Here is a 20311-nt window from a genome sequence, read left to right on the forward strand (position 1 = left end):
ATTACAAGTTGAATCTTTTTAACTTTTTCCAAGAGAAACATAAAGTTTAATATGAAAATAATCATTTGTTTTTAAGAAAAATTTTTGTTAATATTTTCATTTGATATACTTATAATAAATTAATAATTTGTTTTGATGTAAATACAAATATTTCATGTATTTATTATTATATAAAATGCAATATATTGAACTAAAAGGTTACTATAGATTAAATAACCAAATAACTTTTCATTTTTCTGTAATTAATATAATTAATAATGTAATTGTAACTTTGATATTTTACAGACAACTTTATTACATATCCTTTTTAGAACAGATGGAATTAAATCACAATATGAATACAAACTCTCTGGAATAGATATTTTCATATTGAATTTTTTAAATATTTAGTATCTTTATCATAATTATCCTTTATTTCAGAATCCAAAATGTAATGATTACAAAAATAATCAGTTGCATTTTCTTATTTGAAACAGCACTATAATAAATAAAAATGTATAAAGACATCTTAAAACATTCAGTGGATTAAATCAGAAAATGTTTTAAAAATTATTGAAGTTAATAATATCAAATTATGTAAAATAACTTTTTGATAGCTATTTTGGAAATTATTATGTTAAGTTTAAAAAATTCTGTAATATTAGATTCATTTATTAATTTGACAATTGTCCTGTCCACTACTTATTTATTTAAAATTCTAAAATATTAGTTCCTTTTATGTAATTTTATGCATTAGTTTCACTAAATTTTATCTCCATTACATTCACTTTTAATATCCTAGCATTATAATATATAAATAATTAAAAATTACTTTATATATTATAAATTGTATTTATATATAAAATTACATATACAGGGTATAGATAAAAACATTGCATTAGGCTTTATATTCCTTGTGTGATGTATTAGCTAAATACAAGAGTATAGGCCAGTGTTCTGCAACCAGTGTGCTGCGGCACACTGATGTGCCGTCACAAGGTGAAATTGTGACGTGAACTTTTACATATTCTGTTAATTGTCAAGTTTAATTTATATGTTTTATCACAGTTGCTGTGTTTCTTATGCTTGTATTTCATTCTTTGCCGCAGAACTGATGAAATAAGATGATGTTTGTTTATTCTTTATTACAAGCCATGCATTTTTATGTATGCTAAGAAACTAAATGTAAAATAAATGTGCTCACAGGTGTTTATGTCTGTTTAATAATAATAATAATAAGAAGAAAAAGAACGATGATAATAATAATAATAATAATAATAGGTTAGTGGCACTATGTAATTCTATTAATAGTATCATTTCATACGTATTTTAGGGTAATAACATTTTGGTGTGCCGTGTTGAGTCATGAGTGTGCCACAAGTAGAAAAAGGTTGCAGAACACTGGTATAGGTTATTGGTAGTGGGCCATTTGTTGAAGGATCAGGATGCATGTGATTAGGATGCAGGATTCATGAGAAGATTACATCTCATGGAGCCAAACCCCATCTTTTGCTCCTATGAAAGTTGGCAACACAGTTTAAATTACAGCTTTATATCTTTCATAGAAGTCAAGATAGACTTTGGCTCCATGAATAGGAATATCTCTTTTGTCTGTAAGGGGGTCAGGAGAACATTTAACTTAGTAGTATGCCATCAAATAGCCCACTACCAATTCTGTATACTCTTGTATACTTTATTTAGCTAATAGTTAGCAGATGCAATGTTTTTATCTACATCCTGTATATTGCACTTAATAGTGCTATATAGATAAAACAATATTATTAGAATTTCATTATATATTAATTATAATGGTTGTTGTTGGAGTATATCCTATATGCCATATAAACTGGTGCCTAGTGCTATGCCAAACCAGGATCAAGGCATACCTACAGAAAAGTTATTATTTAGTATGTATCTATGTCATGAGCTAGAACTTACAGATATTAAGTCACACCTTCCAAATTAATAAAACTGTTTCTAATATGTGTGTTAGTATAGAAACTTTCTGTGAAGTGATGTTTGTTGTATGATGCCTATATGAGAAAGGACTAATTACTATTGGAATAATAAATACCCTATCCATTCTTCACATATATATTATAGAATAATTGTACCAAGCATCGACAAAATAATGCATGTGATGTCTGGTCTGTTATGATGTATTCTTTTGTCTGTAATTAAAGCTCAGTCATAGTACATCATCACCGTGAAATTTCTTTTATGTTGAAAAAAAAATATTTCTTAAGTTTTTGTTTCTTTTCAAAATATCTGTATATTAAAAACTTTTATGTACATATGTTGAAAATCCTGTAACAAATATATCAAATTAAAACTTTTTTATTGAACAATGTTCTAAAATTATTATTTTACTTGGTAATATGTAAGTTTAATATATTTATAATTGAAAGTGATTCTAAAAATTTAGATTTTGTTATTCATTTGTTAAAAACACTCTTTTTAATTGCAATTATGTAAGAGAGCAATAATTACAAATGAATTTCAAAAAGAATTAATTTATTTTAAAATAATATATAATTCAAAAAATAATTACATAAATTTACCTGAATTCACAGTATATCGTGTTTTTGCACTTGTACAGTAAGCTTCAATAACTTGAAGAATCTTCATATCTCCTTCATAGGCTTTATCTTCAAAAACTAAACAATTTAAATGATAATATTACAAATTAATTCAACATTGTACAGTAACAATATTTATAAACTATCGGATCCAATCAACTTTAATTTGGGAATTAGCAAGAATTAAATTATAACTTTAATACACTTCCATATTCATAAATATTTTGTACTTTATTTTTTGTCCAAAAAAAATTCATTTCAAAAACTTACATTGATACTATTTTTATATTGATTTAACATAAGCAATTGCTGATAAGCAAGACTGATAAACAAATAGCAAGACAAATGTTAATTACAGATGGCATACAAATAGCATTTGTCTTGCTATTAGTGTAACATGAGCAATCAGCTTATTAGATAAAACAATCTTTTTTACATTGATGATCTGTTCAGTAAATATTTTTACATAGACAAAAAGACAGAAAAATTAATAAAAATAGTTGTTGTTCAAGAATTTAATAAGTACAAAAACACTGTTGCGGTTTATATCATAAAAATACATACTCATTTTAAAACAGAATTTAGATGAGAAGCAGATTCTATAAATTATTGTTTTTGTTTATGGTCACATTATTTTTTACTAATTTTACAATGATAATATGTATTTCCTCTCATTTCTATTAATCATTTTTTAAAATTATTAAAAGTGAAATATTTTTTCTAGAAATGTTGGTAAAAGATATTCTTTCTAATAGAAACTACTGTTGCAAGTAAAAACATTATCATAATTTGGAATAGCTTTTTTCTTTTTCAAATCTAGAAAATTCAAACATATTTAAAACTCTTGAACTAGTTACAGGAGTTATTATTCTGTAGAATAAGTTACCATTAACCTTAAGAATAAGCTGTGTTTGTTGCAAAAGTACAAATTAACTATTATTAGCCAGTTAGCAAAACTTTTACTGCACTTTTACAGAATTTTTGTGTTATCAAGAACTGTCAACAAGCTAAAAGAGAGAAAAATAGTTAAATGAAACATATGATGAATTGGAATGTTGAAGAGTATCTAGAAAGTAATTTTCCAAAATTTGTAACACTTAGTGTTATTTAAACCAACAATAAAAACATATTTCTGTATGCAATCACCATAATAATTTAAATATTTGTCATATCTTGAAATGAACAGGTACTGTACATGTACACTGTGCCACAGTTGAAGAATTCTTCCAGAAAGGATGTAAACCATTGCTGAATAACTTTCATCTTGTTAGTACTGTTTGATCACTGACTAGACAAAAATCTCTTCATGTGATTTTCCACATGAAAAGATTTTTCTTCAGGCTTAAGTACAAATAATTAGTTTTTGAACATCCATCTTATCCAGTAATGCATGCTATCAAACTCAAAACAACAATGACTTGCAGCATTAATACCATTTCATCAGTATCATCTTCAATCTTCTTTGTGCACATTATTTCTTTTCACTAGAGGCAGAGCTATAAATATATCTGGACCATTTCTTCACATTTTGAACATACAAATCTTTATCGTAAAGGAGAAATGAAATTAGGCTATAAATTTACTAATTTTAATAATTGAGTATTTAAGGCAAAGATTTGGTTATATATTCCAAAGCAAAATATCTATACTTTGGCAACTGCTGCTTTATATTGATTGATTAACCTTTCTGACCTCACAAACACTAAACTCACAATTTTGAATCCCGTGGACCATGTTGTAAATTTTTCTATGATCATTTTTCTGTAGATGTTTGTATCATTTAAAAGTTCCATTTTACTTTACACTAATTTGTTATAATTAATAAAGTTTGTTGCTTCTAGTTTGAAATATGTTTATGGACTCTTGGCTTTTTTCCACAAAGAAGGACAATGGCACTCACATTATTTATTGACAATAGGCCATTCATGTTTGGTTTTAGATTTGAATAAAAATACCTCCAATGAGCGAGAAAAAGGAGCAAAGTATTTTGCATTTCTTTCATAATACTTTGCATAACTTTGAGTTGATCAATGTCCAAATGTCCAGAATTTTCTCAGACCATCAGTGGTCCATGGACCATCAGTTGACAATCACTGATCTAAAGTTTAACCTTCTAGTAATGCTAACAATCCTCTCCTCAATTATACCACACCACATCACAACCATCCTTTTATATTAGTGGGTTTACATGTTCCCTGCTGGCAACATAACAGAAAACCATTTTATTTGTTAATTGCATATTTATTAGGACTATTCTTTTTGTTTGTCCCAGTTATTATTTTCTCTTCCTGCCAGAAGTTTACATCAAGAGAATAACAGTATCTAGTAAGACAGCTAACACCTGGTAAGCTTAGTTTAGATTTTTATTATTATTTTTTTGGTTGGAAGTGTGCCCTGATCTGAGCAAAAAGAAATCAGGTTCCCCCTTACAACGCCAGGAATTTTTTATGGATGGCTGACCCAGATATGTTGGTTCCCTTCTCTCATTACCTAGCCATTCCTACAATATATATGATTTAAAAAGACCATTCTAGTGTCTTCAGGACAAGAAAGTGCCAAAAAGTAAAATTTCAAATTTTTCTTTCCATAAAAACTTTAAATAATGCTGTAAACAGGAAAATATGTAAGATTAAATAGATTTACAGATCCCATTTTAATAAAATTTTTCTGAATTAACTTAAAACTTTAAAAATTTTTCATAAAAACAAATCTTATTAAAGTTAATTATTAGCATGTTGTATTTAATTCTTCTTTCTCCAAGTTTTCTCCCAAAACTTTGAGTTATTCAAACCCAAAATTGAATAAAAGATAAATTTCTATATTCAATTTGATCATTAAAATATCAAATAATGATAAAATGTTTTTACCTTTTTCTTTTCTTCTGTTACTTCCTCTTCTAAGTAAAACTTCATTTTTAGTTACTAAAGCTGGAGAAGGTCTAACAGGAGGATGAGGACGAAGACTCCACATTGTCCAAACTTTATTTGGAGAATGAAAAGTTGTTCTATTATTCGACTGGAAAGCATTTTTGTCATTGGATAAGGTAGTCTATAATATAAATATATCATCAATAATTTGCACAGAAAATAGTAAAATTTCTAATATAATATAAATACAGACAATTACATAGCAAAAACTGTTTTAAAAGTTAATATTAGAGATGATTAACCAATTTCAATATAATGATATATCTGTACTGGTAATTTTACAAATGGATTCCAATATGCCAATATATCATTATCAGTTACATCTGACTAAAGAAATAATAAATTCTGTTATAGTAAACCACTTTCCTCTATTCCTCACCATTCACCTTCAGTAATTAAACAGAGAAGAATTAAAACCCAACTCACCGACGAAAGAAAAGCGCCATAGGACTCACGCACATTTTCGCGCCCCGAGCGGCAAAGAATAGGTCCGCACCGAGAAGAGGGGGGGGAGAACCTACAAGCACGAAATAAAACTCGCTAAACCTTAAGTAATAAAAACGTCCCGGAAAGAATTGTAACAACAAATAATGTAAAAGGTTAGTGAGTAAACTGTCGGAAAAAGGGCTGCCAGACGATGAAAAACGTATTGTTAGCATTTAAGTATGTAAATGAGGGGAGTGACCGCATTCAGAATTGTGACGTCACCTCACACTATAAATCCCGAGTCTCAAGTGAAGACGGAGAGGTGAATTCTGATAGCAACGAGCTTGGTGAGCTTCGCAGCAGTAATAGAGGTGTCCGATAGGATCTCGAGTAGTTCCAAGGTGATTTTGAAGTGATTCGAAGTTTGGATCGACAGTCTGAGAAAGTCATAATCGTTGTAAATTAAAATAGTACTTTACATAATAAGCTTCTACATTTAATGTGAGAATTACTGTTTTCTGTCTGTAAAGAATTATAATCCATAAAAGATAAAATACTACTTTAGTGGAAAACTTAAAATCAGTATACAAGAGTATTTTCAAGCCTCCTGACTCATCATCAAGAGATGCTAGTCATTAAACAGTATACCAAAAAGTCAAAACTAGAATTCTAAAATTCTTGCAACTCAATCATTCCAAATGCATTAGCAGAGCAATTTAGAATGATTCTGAGTTTTAAAATTTATAGAGTTCTAAATAATATATATATATATATATATATATATCTCTGCATGCCATATCAGAAATCCTGACGTTGGCGAGCACCTGGCACAGGTTAATAAGTGGTTAGTTAAGATGCCAAGATGTATCCTGGGGGAAGTTACAACCAGAGTGGTTCCCCGTTGCCTTCTCTGGTGCGCGATGTTACGCGAGGGGAAATGCCTTCTAGGAGGTCTTGTAAGGGAAACTGGCCCCTATTCAGGTGTTACAAACATGGAGAAAACCCGGAAAACTCCACGTGGCCAGCCTGTCCAAGCGTGGCGCGAACCCGCAACTGAAGTGCTCAGCCACTGGTAATCACTACATAATATATCATAAAACCAAAATTAATCACTATGCATGATGAGCCAAAATGCTCAAATAAATGGACCTTCCATAAATTAGATAAGTTTTAGATAATATTGAGAAGAAAAAAAATATATAACCATAAATTTAAAACATTAGTGTATAGAAATAAATTAATATTTAACAGCTATAAAATAATGTGCTTACATGGGATGTTGATTGAGAAGATCCAGATTGGGTGTTAGATGAATAACTTGATGCAGTTCCATGATTAGGTGATGCATAAACATCTTGTCCTCCTTTAGGAGATATTTTAACACCAGGAAACTGGCTTGTTCTAATTTGCTGATGTAAGAGATTATACCATAAGATAGCACTTTCTTGATTTTGACAAATGACAACAATACGCTGAATCATGCTTCCTGAGACATAAAATAATAATCATTATAAATTAAATTTTAATCTGCTATATTTGATGACAAATTAGAATATCTAATAAAAATTATGAAGAAATAGCAGAGTTAAAAGAAATATTTTAGTTTGCATGAGGGTTCTATTACGACAACTTAAATGTAACTTAGTGGTTATTATTTATGTATTTAAAAAATAAAATCTCATTCTCTATCAGCCTGAATAATTAGTATTATTCAACAGTTGAAATATGAAAAACATGTTATATATTTAGTTTTCTTTCTTTTAAAAATGTCCTGGCTAAAGCTTTGTCATTTTTTTATTTTTGAAAATTAAGTAATATTAATTTATAATTGTAACTTTGTTCAAAATATTTATTGAAGCATTTTATTCTATTTTCAAACTAGACTTTTATATGAATTCTGTATTTTAATATAACATAGCTAGCACTGTGGATAAAAGATTTCAAATTATGACCCCTACAACAATATAATTATAATCAACAGGTGCTATTAGCTTATGTTAATAATGAAAAAAATTATATCATTTTTACAGTATTTCCAATTACATGTAAATTCTTTATAAATAATTCTAATTTTACCATTATGGAATTTTGTCTAAATGAAAAAATTACTTAACATTATTGACCACTGACCAAAAATACTTACTATACTTACTACAAAAACAAGCTTCTCAGCAATTTTAGAGAGTGAAAAAGTAGGAAAGAGTCCGAATTAAAAAATACAATTATCTTTCTTTAAAAGACTACTTTGTTATTAAACATGTCATACAAGTCTCTTTACATGCAGGAAAATGAAAAATTTATTCCAAGTTGTTATTGTGACCTATTATTCAAATATCTTGAGTAAGACTACCAAATTTCAGCAGATATCCTGAAACTGGATGAAACAATTGCTGGATTTTACACTTCATTTGATATAATTAGAATGCACATATTCTGAAATAAACTAAATACTAATAAATTAAATTTTTTATATCTTTAACCACTTACTTCAAGTATTCTTATTTACTTTCTTTGCACTATTATGGTATTTTCAAGGAATGATGGACACCTCTCAAATTTCACACACAGATTAACATCAGCTTTGTAAGCTGAGATAATTTATGCCAGTTTCTTAAATTTAATATGTTCATTTTTGAGTTTTTGAATCAAATAATAATAAAATATACATAAAAAAAGCACTTCCTGAATTTCAAGAGAATTTTATGTTGTTAAAAAGAAAACAAAATGAAGAAATTAAACATATAATTGTAGTTTTTGATGTAATGCTGACAGTTTTCCAGTTCTAGAATAAAAACTGGTTTTTTTTTTAACATGCCCTCTAGAGGGATCTATAACCTTATTTAAATAGACATGCCAGTTTTTACCATATGGAAATATCTGATTTCATGGTCTCCCAGGATAAATAGAGCATGCCAGTCATTCCACAAAAATATGGTACAAAAATAATCAAGCATGGTTATTCTACTTCTTTCTACTTGCTTTTATCACATATATTCTGCAGATTATTGTTAGCTTTCTCCAATTGAGTTTACACTGCTTCTAACATTCCTTAAACAATTTTCACTCCTATGTGATGGGAACTTTATGGCACTGAGAATCAAAATGCTTCAATCTATCTTTAGTAAATTAGATTGCAATGATTGATGCTTATGATTCTTGAGTCTATCAGGAAACTGAATACCTTTCAGAAACCTCTAAGTTACATCTGCATTGCCACAGAACAAGAAACCCTTTGATCAAACACTAATTCTGGGTACTTATCATGACCAAGAGATGACTTTATTGAAAACATTTGCATAATAACAATCAATTCTTGGTCCTGTGGATACACAATCATCATCTGTTATTGTAAACCATTTCCAATCAATATCTTCACACTGAAAAACTCTACATTTTTCAGTAATAGAAAAAGAGACTGCTGGAACCAGAGGCATGACATGTGCAAACATTGTACATATTATCATCTTTTCCAAGTAGTTAATATGTTGTTACTTATTAAATTGTCTCGTGGAAGATAGTGCAAGTTTTCATGCTTGTGTTCTTTAGTATTCTCTTTGTCTCATTGCCAACTCCATATCTGTTTTAGTGCATTCTCAAAATCTGAAATTGTTAATTTGAGGGACTAAGTCAGATCAATGTTGTAAGACTCACAGTTTGAGAAATCTTCCTGTCAGCAGATTTAGTAGTGTTTCACATTTTGTATAATCAAAGTGAGTCAATGGTTCAATGAGAGATTGATAATGACCAAATAGTTTGACCACATTTAAAAGAGAATATATTTGTGCCTGAACTTGATAAGACCTATTTCAACATCTCCTAACATTAGAATATCTGGCATAATCATCTATCTTTAGTAAGACTGAGAGAAAACACTTTTGAGCTGGCCACTAATTTAGCAGTCTCCCTATTGCAGGACTTAACATCAGCCATCTGCATTCTGCATGTATGAGAAACTTTAAATGAGATAATCCAAGTTCTTCCAACACATTTGTGAAGTCTTCAATCCTAACAGCTGACAGTTTAAAAGAGATCATGAAAATCAATTATGAGATCTACTGTTTCCTTCCCATATCTATCTATGGTTTTCTCAAATGTATTATGTACAATATGCAGGGGCATGTTTCCAAATTTGCAAGTCCAGGTAGTTGCACTTCTTTATTCAATAATGATTGTGGAGACAGCAAGATTTGATCATTGGGATATCACTTCCTAACATGATCAAATTTTTCAATGTAAGTTTATCATCATCAATGAATTAAAATATTTTATCTCGTATTTTCAATGCTGTAGCATGCCCTCATGTACCGTACATACTGATATGTCACTATTGTATCATGACATCAAATGTTTCTTTGTCTATTTAATATTTCATTATACATGAGCATGAAGAGAGTATCAGATTTCTTTACATCATTCCCTAGTAATTCATAAAAATAAAGCACAGTAGCTTCTAATATAAAAATGACACTGATAAATTTCTTTTGCAAGTAAACTAACTTTTAATAAACAATGTTTAATAACATAAATTAAAACATAAAGTTAGAATCATTATCCTAATTTCCTTAAGATACAAAGACTTTTTCCATTTTCCAAAGACACTTAAACTTCTTTTCTTATCTGAAGCCATTGAAAGTTCTTCATAATTAATTCAAGATTTAAAATAGGCATATAACCCATCCTACAAACCTTTTGTTAACAGATAACCCACAGATTTTTTTAGTAATTAACCAATAAGCATTCATGTACATAAAGTAACTTTGGTTAACTTTTAACTACAACCCTAATAATTTGGTAAATATGGCCATAAGTCAGAATTTCAGTACATTGGACAGATTAATAGACTATAATGAAATTAATAAATTTCAAATGACATTGAAATATCTATTAATCAAATACTTTGATCATCTATCAAGATAATTCTTTAATTTGAGCACCAATATATTTATGAGGAATAAGCAAATTAAAAGAAATTTGTATTGAAAGTAGCATAAAATCTGCTAATTAAAAAATTAATTAATATTTTATTTTATATATATATAAAATAAATGTATAAATGTTCTTATGTATTTTACTATAACCAATTACTTTTGAATTTTTATCCAATTAATTGGTCAGCACTATTAACATGGGTGAAAAATAATCATAATTAATTTTATATGTGCTGTGTTAAGAAACAGAATTAAGGAACTCTTACCAGTTATTTCAAAGGCATGACCATATCCTTCTGAAGAATCCACTTTACCAACTTTTACACCTGATAAGGGAAGTTTTCCCTTAAAATATAAAATTTTAAAAATAATTATTAACAACTTTAATAGTATATCCTATTTAAAATAAGCACTTTCATTTATTAATTATTGTTTTTATTTAGTATAACTCATCACCATCAAAACTTTCGAACTAAAACTGAAAATCATTGAAGCAGCTATTTTTTGTAGTAGCCAGAATTTGAACTTAAATATTGAAAAATTATTATTAGTTCTGGTTCAAATTTCATTTATCTTTCTCTATAAATAATTGGGATTATCTTGAAAAAAGTAAATTTGATCTCAGACAAACTGTTTTATCAAAATTCCTCAATTCTGTAAGTCTGTGTTGTAATAATTTTTTATTACTAATATATAGTAATTAAGCAATCTAGAGATATTTTCTTTTAAGATGAATAAATTTATAATCTTTATTGTTTTAATTTAATCAGGTGATAATCCATTATATTGTTTTATATAAAATCTGTTAATATATTTCCAAACAAAGATATTTAATATAAAAATAATTATAATTGTATTTATTTTCAATTCAATTCTAACAATTTAAAAAGATAATTACCTCATAGATAAAAGCACTCATTCTAGGACTAACAGATAAAATGACTAGTGTATGTGTAAATAAAACAAGATAACGATCTTTTCTTTGTTGATCTTCTGTCACTGTTATAACAGGTCCCATGTGTAAAATTTCTCCCAACGTTTGAATATCCTATTGATAAAATTTAGCTTTAACTATATAATTATAAATTATAAATATCAACTCATAAAAATCACTAAACTCACTTCTCCTTCCCAATCTCTGATGGTTCCTGTCATAATTTCAAGTTCCATTTCTTTCTGTCTTCGTGTAATTGAACAGGCAGACTGAAATTATAAGTAAATAAATGATTTAAAAAAAAAAGGAGTGTGTACCAAGCATGTGAGTTTTAAGTAAAACTTCATTGTTTTTTTTCTCCTTGTAAATGTAGACTTTCATGCACCATCTCAAATGATTTACTTCCTCAAATTTGAGCATGATACTCTCAAGCTTTCTCTGCATTAGTGAAAATTTGCTCCCTGAAATTCCCTTTTATTGCCAGCCTATGAAATTGCTGTCATTCATATTAGTTATGTATTATTTACACTACATAACATTTTCAGTAATATGTTCTTTTTAAAAAGTCAATGTATCAAAAAAGTGAAACAATCTTGCTATTATTTTAAAACTAAATTGAACTTAAGCCAGTAATATACACACACAAAATTAGCATAATTGCCAGAAGAAAAAGAAAACAACAAAATATTTTCTGAAATTTCTGCTAAAACTGATTAGAAAATTCAGTATAACAAGTTTCTACTTTTCACAAGCTAAAACCACCAATGGGAGTTTCTCACAATGACATTCACTCTAGTCAAGTAGTTCTATCTCAATTTAAAAAATAACTTTGTTCGTAAGTGAAAAAACAGAAACATGTTTAAATCTAAATGTGATTTAAGATTTAAAAACGAATAAATAATCGCAAATAAGTACATTTAACCTATTTAACTTTGTTGTTTGATATTATTAAACTTTCAGAGTTAACTGTAGTTTGTGTATCAGTATGTTGTTAGGCATATATAATGTCTATCAAACAATTTGAAATTGACATTAATGAGTTCTTAATAGTCACCAGTTAGAACACATTCAAATTTGGATTAGATTAGATCTAAAGATGAGATATTAAAATTTTTGAAAAATGTTTTATCTTGATAAAACTTAAATTATGGATTCCTTGAATACATTGAAATTGAAACACAACACAAAAATCTCTATTATTATTTAACTAAACTATTTTCTAAAATTCATCATCACGTAGGCAAAATATAAATATTTTTATTAATTATTTATTAGATTGTCTTGTTTATAAATAGCATTTGGCAAGATTCTAGCTCTGAATGATATGGGGGAATCATCAAAAATTGTTAAACACTATACAAGATAGCAAGATAGTTATCTCCAAACATTCAATTATACATTTCTGTTTCCATAAATAAGTTTTATTCCTGCCAGCAAAGAAGTTTGGTTGTATTATTAAAATTTTTTAAAACGAAAGTCAAGTTTAAAAAAAATTAATAAAAAGCACTTTCAAATAACATATATAAATCACTCAAAGCTATTTTATTCTTAAATGAATAATCATCAGTAATGGTATCAACAACATAATTAAGTATGATAAAAAATTTATTATAGCCACTTTTATCATAATATTTAGTGTTTATTTAATTTTTATCTGTATTTTGCTTAAATTCAAATTTTTCAAACATATGTAGGCTTAGATTATATGTTGAATAGCAAACACATTTATCTATCTGGATTTTAATTAATATAAATTATGATTTGTCAAAACTGTCATTACTTACTCTGTTTACGGGAAATTTTGATTTTTTCTAAAATTATGTACAATACAAATATAATAGTTTTTAGTTATTCAAAGCTTCTATACATTTACTTTATTCACTTAAGTTTTATTTACAGATAAAATTTAATTTATCTGCATTTTTGCTTTTTGTTTTCATTGTAAATTTTATCTTTATCTGTGTAAACAAACTTACTTTATCTATAATTTCTAATATTTAACATTAGGAAACTTCATTAAAATTGCCGATTCCTTATTAACCTTTATCTTTCAGTGATTTTAATATCAAATCACATAAGACGAAAAATTTTTTGTCAGAAGATTTAAATAAAATCCATTCAGGTAAATTTTATTTTCATGATTATCAATATCTGTTTAATCATAAGACTTGGTAGAAGCAAGCCGTCAAGTGAGTGAGTGAACGAACAAATGAATGCCTTAACAAAGCAATTCTTGCTATACTGGAACAAGAAAACTTTCTATCTGCATTCAAATTTTATTAAAAAAAAAACTAAAGATATATGCATCATCCAGATAAAATATGAGTATCAATGGGTTCTATTTTTTTTCGGTTAATGTAACCCTTGGTGCCAAGATGGCGGCTCGTCTCTGATTCCAGCAAGGAAACAGTGGGACGCACGTTCTAACCTAACCTAACCTATTCTAACAATTTGGTTTGCTAATAATTATGGTAATTTATTAGAATAGGTTAGGTTAAGTTAGAACGTGCGTCCCCACTGTTTCCTTGCTGGAATCAGAGATGAGCCGCCATCTTGGCACCAAGGGTTACATTAACCTTTTTTTCTGATCTGCATATCAAATTTCATCAAGTTCTGTCCATTTGTTCAAGAGATATTGATTTTTATCAATATTTTTCATTTCACTTAAAAATTCTTAATTCTTCTTTTTTCTTTCAGCCAAAAAAATTAACAATTTGCAAAATGTCCACTAGGTGTGCACTCACCATTATATACTGTGCATCATTTAAATTTTTCTCAAAAAAATTAAAATTAAATTTCTAAACAACACAATATTGAACTTGTTTAAATTATATTAATCTATATTAATATAATGTTCAAACTCTGAAAGAGAAATGGGAAGTCTGGTTCTAATTCTGGAACTGGAACTGTTGGAACTGATTCAAGTGTGAAACTGTTCTAACAGAATGGTTCTTCAGAACTGCTTAGTCTGTTGGACTAGACAGTTCCATGGAAGCATTATGTTCTGTCGGAATTGCTGTTGGACTAGACAGTTCCTCATTGGTTTTATATATGCCAGGTAGTTCAATAAGTTTTGTTGTTCGATAAGAAAAATATGATTTTATGGTTTGAAATACATTTTATTATTCAATATAATCTCCCTGAACTTCAATACACTTGTTCCAGTGATCTAATTTATGGATTCCATCCCTGAAGTGAGAATCCGGAAGACTGTCAAAATACTCTTCCACGGCTGTTATTACCTCTTCATTCGATGAAAATCGTTTCCCACGCATGAATTTTTTGAGATGTTAGAACAGCCAGAAGTCAGAGGGAGCTAAATCTGGTGAATAGGGAGGATGTTGCAACAATTCATGTTTTAATTCACTGATTTTTGCAATGGTTTTTTGAGCTGTGTGAGAGGGTGTGTTGTCTTGATGAAAAATGATTTTTTTTTTTTCTTCTGTAAACCAGGTCTTTTCTCACAAATTTTTACATCCAGCTGGTCCAAAAGGTTACAATAATAATCTGAGTTTGTTGTTTTACCAGTTTGGAGGTAATCCATGAACAAAATTCCTTTTTGCATTCCAAAAAACTGATGCTAACACCTTCTTGGCCAATTTCTGGACCCTAACTTGCTTCGGAGCCAAAGTACCAGGTTCACACCACTCTTTAACCTCTTGTTTTGATTCAGGATCATGATCATGGTGGTAGACCCAAGTCTCATCCATAGTGATGAAACAACACACAAAATCCTTTTTATCCTTTCTAAAATGCTCCAAATGTTGCTGAGAAAGTCACATTCGAATGTGTTTTTGTTCCATTGTTAGTGAATGCGGTACCCATTGTGCACACAGCTTTCTGTAACCCAAAACTTCAGCCAAAATATTGCTCACACTGCCTAATGAGATCCCTAGGGCTTCTACTAAATCTCTCTCAGTTAATCAACAATCTTCCAAAACCATATGCCGTATTTTTGCTACAATTTCTGGCATTGATGCACTTTTTGGACATCCTTCACGTGGATTGTCTTCAAGACTTGTACGACCAAGTTTAAAATCAGCAATCTATCTTTCTACCGTTCTAATTGAAGGTGAAGAGTCCTTATACACTTTTAACAATCATTCATGAATTTGTCTTGGTGCTACACCTTCCAAAAATAAGAATTTTATCACTGCACGATATTCAATTTTTTCCATTGTAAAAAAATACAGTGACACGTCAACTTTGAACAGCTGTAAATATACAAATGAGTTGACAGATCTACATAAAACTTCAGATGTGTTCATAAAAAAGTAGTACTATTTTTAGAGAAATAAAGTGATGAACCTAATAGCACTATCTCTTATCGAACAACAACACTTATTGAACAACAACACTTATTGAACAACAACACTTATTGAACAACAACACTTATTGAACAACCTGGTGTAAATGTTTCTCTCTTTCTCTCTCTGTTCTTAGCTTTTTTGTTAATCTTCTCCAAATTTTTCTTGTTTATTCTATGGGACTCAGAGAAATATAGACCACCATTAAACCTGAACATCTTACCCCTTCCCTGATTTCATCCTCCTTTATTAATTCTTAAACCCTTAATTCTTTGCTCAATCTGCACCAAATTTTTTACACTTATTCTCTGGGACTCTGAGAAAAACATAGACTACCATGAAATCTGAATGTACCACTCTTCTGATTTGATCTCCTTGACATTTCATGATAAACATAACAATGGTAGGCTAAAATAACCAAACTTGTAATATGGTTTTCATTTTAATGTTTAATGATTTTACTGACTAGCCAGGAAATGCTGGACATATCTGCTAGTAACTAATAAAAACAAATAATTACAAACTCTAATAAAACTATAAATTTTTAAAATATCTTTATAAATTTTAAATACTCAAAACTAACTTCATTATTCCTAAAAACTCATGGAAACTTTCATTTAATTTTACATTCAAATCCAGATAGAGTTCACTTTTCCATGAAAAGCTATACACACAAAAGTACAAAATGAAGAATACATTGGTAGTTCCAGAATTGGAACAGTCTCAATGCTCAGTGTGGAACTGTTCCTAGTAAGTTTGAGTTTAAAATGGTTCCAACTGGAACTACCCCACCTTTAACTCTGGAATGTTCAAAATTAGAATTGTTGGAAGTAGAAAGTACCTTCGCATATTAGTCCTCTATTGTATATATATTCAAATTTTGAAAAAATTTAGTGAAATTTAATTTCATTATTCTAGTTTTATTAAATTATGGATTATTTATTTACTGAGATATCTGTTAGTGATGAAACAACTATTATAAGTTATGGAAAACTACAAGATTCAACATGACTAGAGTTTTGTCCATATTCTACAAAACTATACTTATTATATCAAAAAATCTTGCAGTTGTTTTTTCCTGTCAGATCTGATATTGAGCATATACAAATTTTGCATAGCAATGATTATTGGATTTGATCTTATTACGACACAAAATTTATTTGTATATACGAATCTATAAATTATGGTAAAATATCAATGGAACACAAAATAATCTTAGAGATTATATCCTCATATTAATATTGACATCTCTTTAAATTTTCCAAGAGTACAGCAATAACCAAATGGAGTCAACTGCAGTGTATATGAAATTGCTTTTGTTGTCTCCTTAGCATTTGGTATCAAACCTGATATAATTTAGTATGATCATAAATAAATGCATTCTCATTTCTTGAAAATATTTAATTTGTATAAATGAGAGCTTTTTCCACATATACCATTTAAAGATGTTCAAAAAATTAAACCCTTGTCACTTGCTCTAATAATTTGATATATATTTAAAGAATTATTTTGAAATTTATCTTTCCATTTATTTCACCAATGTGGAGAATCCATATGTGACGTTTTTCATCTCAGCCTTCCATAAATAAATACAGTGTAGATGAGTGAACTAATGTAACTGTTTATAAAGCAGACAGAATGAAAAAAACCCAGTGATACCCCAAAAACATACCTGTAATCCTTACAGGTACAGAAATTATCATCAAGCATGCATAGATCACTCATTTTCAAATTATTACCATTTTATTCTTAGATGTACATGAAACATATTTTAGTACAATTAAGTATAAGACCTTCATTCAATGACTATGTTTTACATTCATAATTATTTTGCTCTGGAAAGTTTTGATATCGGGGATGTCAAGTAATCATTCTGACATTGAAAGATGTAATTGTGGTGTAGAGAATTATTTCATTATATACAGTTCTTGTATCAGTGCCCAATGTCATTTTAAAAAACATTTAGGTTTTCAAACACACACTTGGCAGTGCATTCTTTACAGATCAAAATTCCTATCACTGTTGCTTTAAACTGTATATAATTGATCATAATTCCTTCAAAGCATATATAATGAAATAAACCTATAATCATAAATCTGAGAAGTTTATGACAGTTTTTACTGTTTATTTTGTGTGAAACGTGTATTTTCCAGTGATATGTCTGTAAGATGGCTTTCTGTAATACTAAACAATATGGCACTTGTACACAGACATGCATTCTACATTTTAAAAAATTGTTAAAAATACTGTAATTTTTTTTTTCTTTCAGTGAGAATATGTATTGATATATTAAAGGCAGCCGATCAGAAAAATTCGATATTGTGTAAAAATGCAATTACTTATATGGTAAATAACACAATATAATGTGTACATTCACCAATACTAATAAATCTGAAGATGTCTATGTCAAAATAGAAGATTATGTAGAAGAGCATGTTTATAATTTTTCTGGTAACCAGTTCAAAATACATTTTCATACGTCACAATCTTTATTTGAAGTATGTAATATGCATATAATTTATGATGGCAACCATCTTAACTACTGTCTTCAGTGCTTCTGAACCTTGCTGCACTAGTGCTGCAGCAACTAACTTAGAGCAGGATTAGCTTAACTGTCTTTTAATAAAGTGGCTTTAAGCAGGTTTACTAGAAAATGTGCCCAATATGTACAATAAAATAAAATACTTAACTGCTGTCTAAATAATCACAAGAAGAAAATCCAGAAAAGACAACAATCTGTCTGTCTTATGGTATGATTACAATATTATAGTACAGTACCATATTATATTAACCCTATTAGATAACTACAGTATATTAAGAGGAGCTATTTGGGGAATTGTTTAGTTTCATACTCAAATGTTAGGATTTAATTGTTTAATTTGATATGCTTTTATTTTTATTACACAAAAAATCAGTGTTTCAATTCAGTGCCCTCTATTGTGATAGAATGATGAATGAAGGATAACATTTTTTTTTCAGTTAAAACACAAAATAAACATAGTGGGAAAACGAACAATGCCAGAATGAAGAACATGAGAAAAATTAGCATTATATATATGGGTCCTTATTTGGGATCAAGGGAATAAACCAATAGATGTGTGAAAATGATTGCTACGAAAATGATAGATCAAGGTTTCACTGTAATATGTAAATAAGTGGTCTATGCATGCTTGATGGCAGTTTCTGTACCTGGAAGGTTTACAAGTATGTTTTTGGGGAGTTATATACAGTAATACATTGGTTTTCATTGACTTTGGTTGTTGTTGGTTTTGGTTTTCATTGATTTTTTCTACGAAAAATTTGTCTCTGTTTTAATCAGCCTGTCCACACGACTTTGCTGCTAATTTTGCAAAAACAAAGGGCAACCTATGCATTTTCCTGCTCAGTGTGGTGTTGTTTCTCATTGTGTGAGCATTACCCTGTGCATCTAGCTAAACAATTCCATTGCTTTCTTTTTAGCTCTATCATGGGACCAAAGAAAGTTTCCAGAGCTAGCAGCCCTACAACTTCACGACACTAGGAAACTCTGTTTTTGCCCAATTTAAAAAGTTCAGTTATTTTTTGAATAGACCTTATATTATTAAAGACTGAAGCTAGAGATATATTGTATGGTTTTAATAGTCTTTTTTATTTTTTCAAACACTATGGGGATATAAGTATGCTATGTTAAATGTTTATTTATTCTTTACATTAATCTTTTATATTCAGTTTATATTAATTTCTTATTGTTTTTAGTATTAAACACTATATTTATTCTCTATAAAATGTGTTTTTGGTATGTATTTTGGAGTGTCTAGAATGAATTAATAGGATTTACATTGATTCATATGGAAACAATTGCCTCGGTTTTCATTGGTTTCAGATTTTGCAGATTGTTTTCAAACAGATTATTGACAAAAACCAAGGTATCCTGTATTATGAAACACATACTATATAAAATTTATTAATACAGTAGTAAGACCCCGCTTAACATGGGGGATGCATTCCTAGACAACAAAGTGCTAAGTGAAACAGCATTAAATGGGATCATTTTAACAGAGTAAATAGGGAAAGGGGAACAGGCAACCAAAAATAAAAAATTTTACTTTAATTTTAAGTTATTTTTATATTAATTTGCATAATAATATATGTTAAATAACACATAAACGTATGCACACAGAAATGTAAAGTTCATGTTTTGTGACAAAGGTTGTGGCTTTTCTGAAATTCTTGTTTTTGCGATAAAGCTGTG

At 28.7% G+C, this 20311-nt stretch overlaps 1 protein-coding gene across 1 annotated transcript in view; it reads right to left on the minus strand.

Annotated features, from left to right (window-relative positions):
• Nucleotides 1–20311, minus strand: part of LOC136968366 (rho guanine nucleotide exchange factor 7-like) — a gene marked incomplete at its 5' end in the record, with an annotated part of 47207 nt that overhangs the window by 15440 nt on the left and 11456 nt on the right. Inside the window, 6 exon segments of the mRNA XM_067262382.1 lie at nucleotides 2541–2636; nucleotides 5426–5606; nucleotides 7183–7397; nucleotides 11106–11184; nucleotides 11738–11887; nucleotides 11962–12042. Coding sequence (XP_067118483.1) covers nucleotides 2541–2636; nucleotides 5426–5606; nucleotides 7183–7397; nucleotides 11106–11184; nucleotides 11738–11887; nucleotides 11962–12042 — 802 coding nt within the window.

This window comes from Centruroides vittatus, unplaced genomic scaffold, assembly GCF_030686945.1.
Source record: "Centruroides vittatus isolate TY-2023 unplaced genomic scaffold, ASM3068694v2 contig_1450, whole genome shotgun sequence".
NCBI lineage: Eukaryota > Metazoa > Arthropoda > Arachnida > Scorpiones > Buthidae > Centruroides > Centruroides vittatus.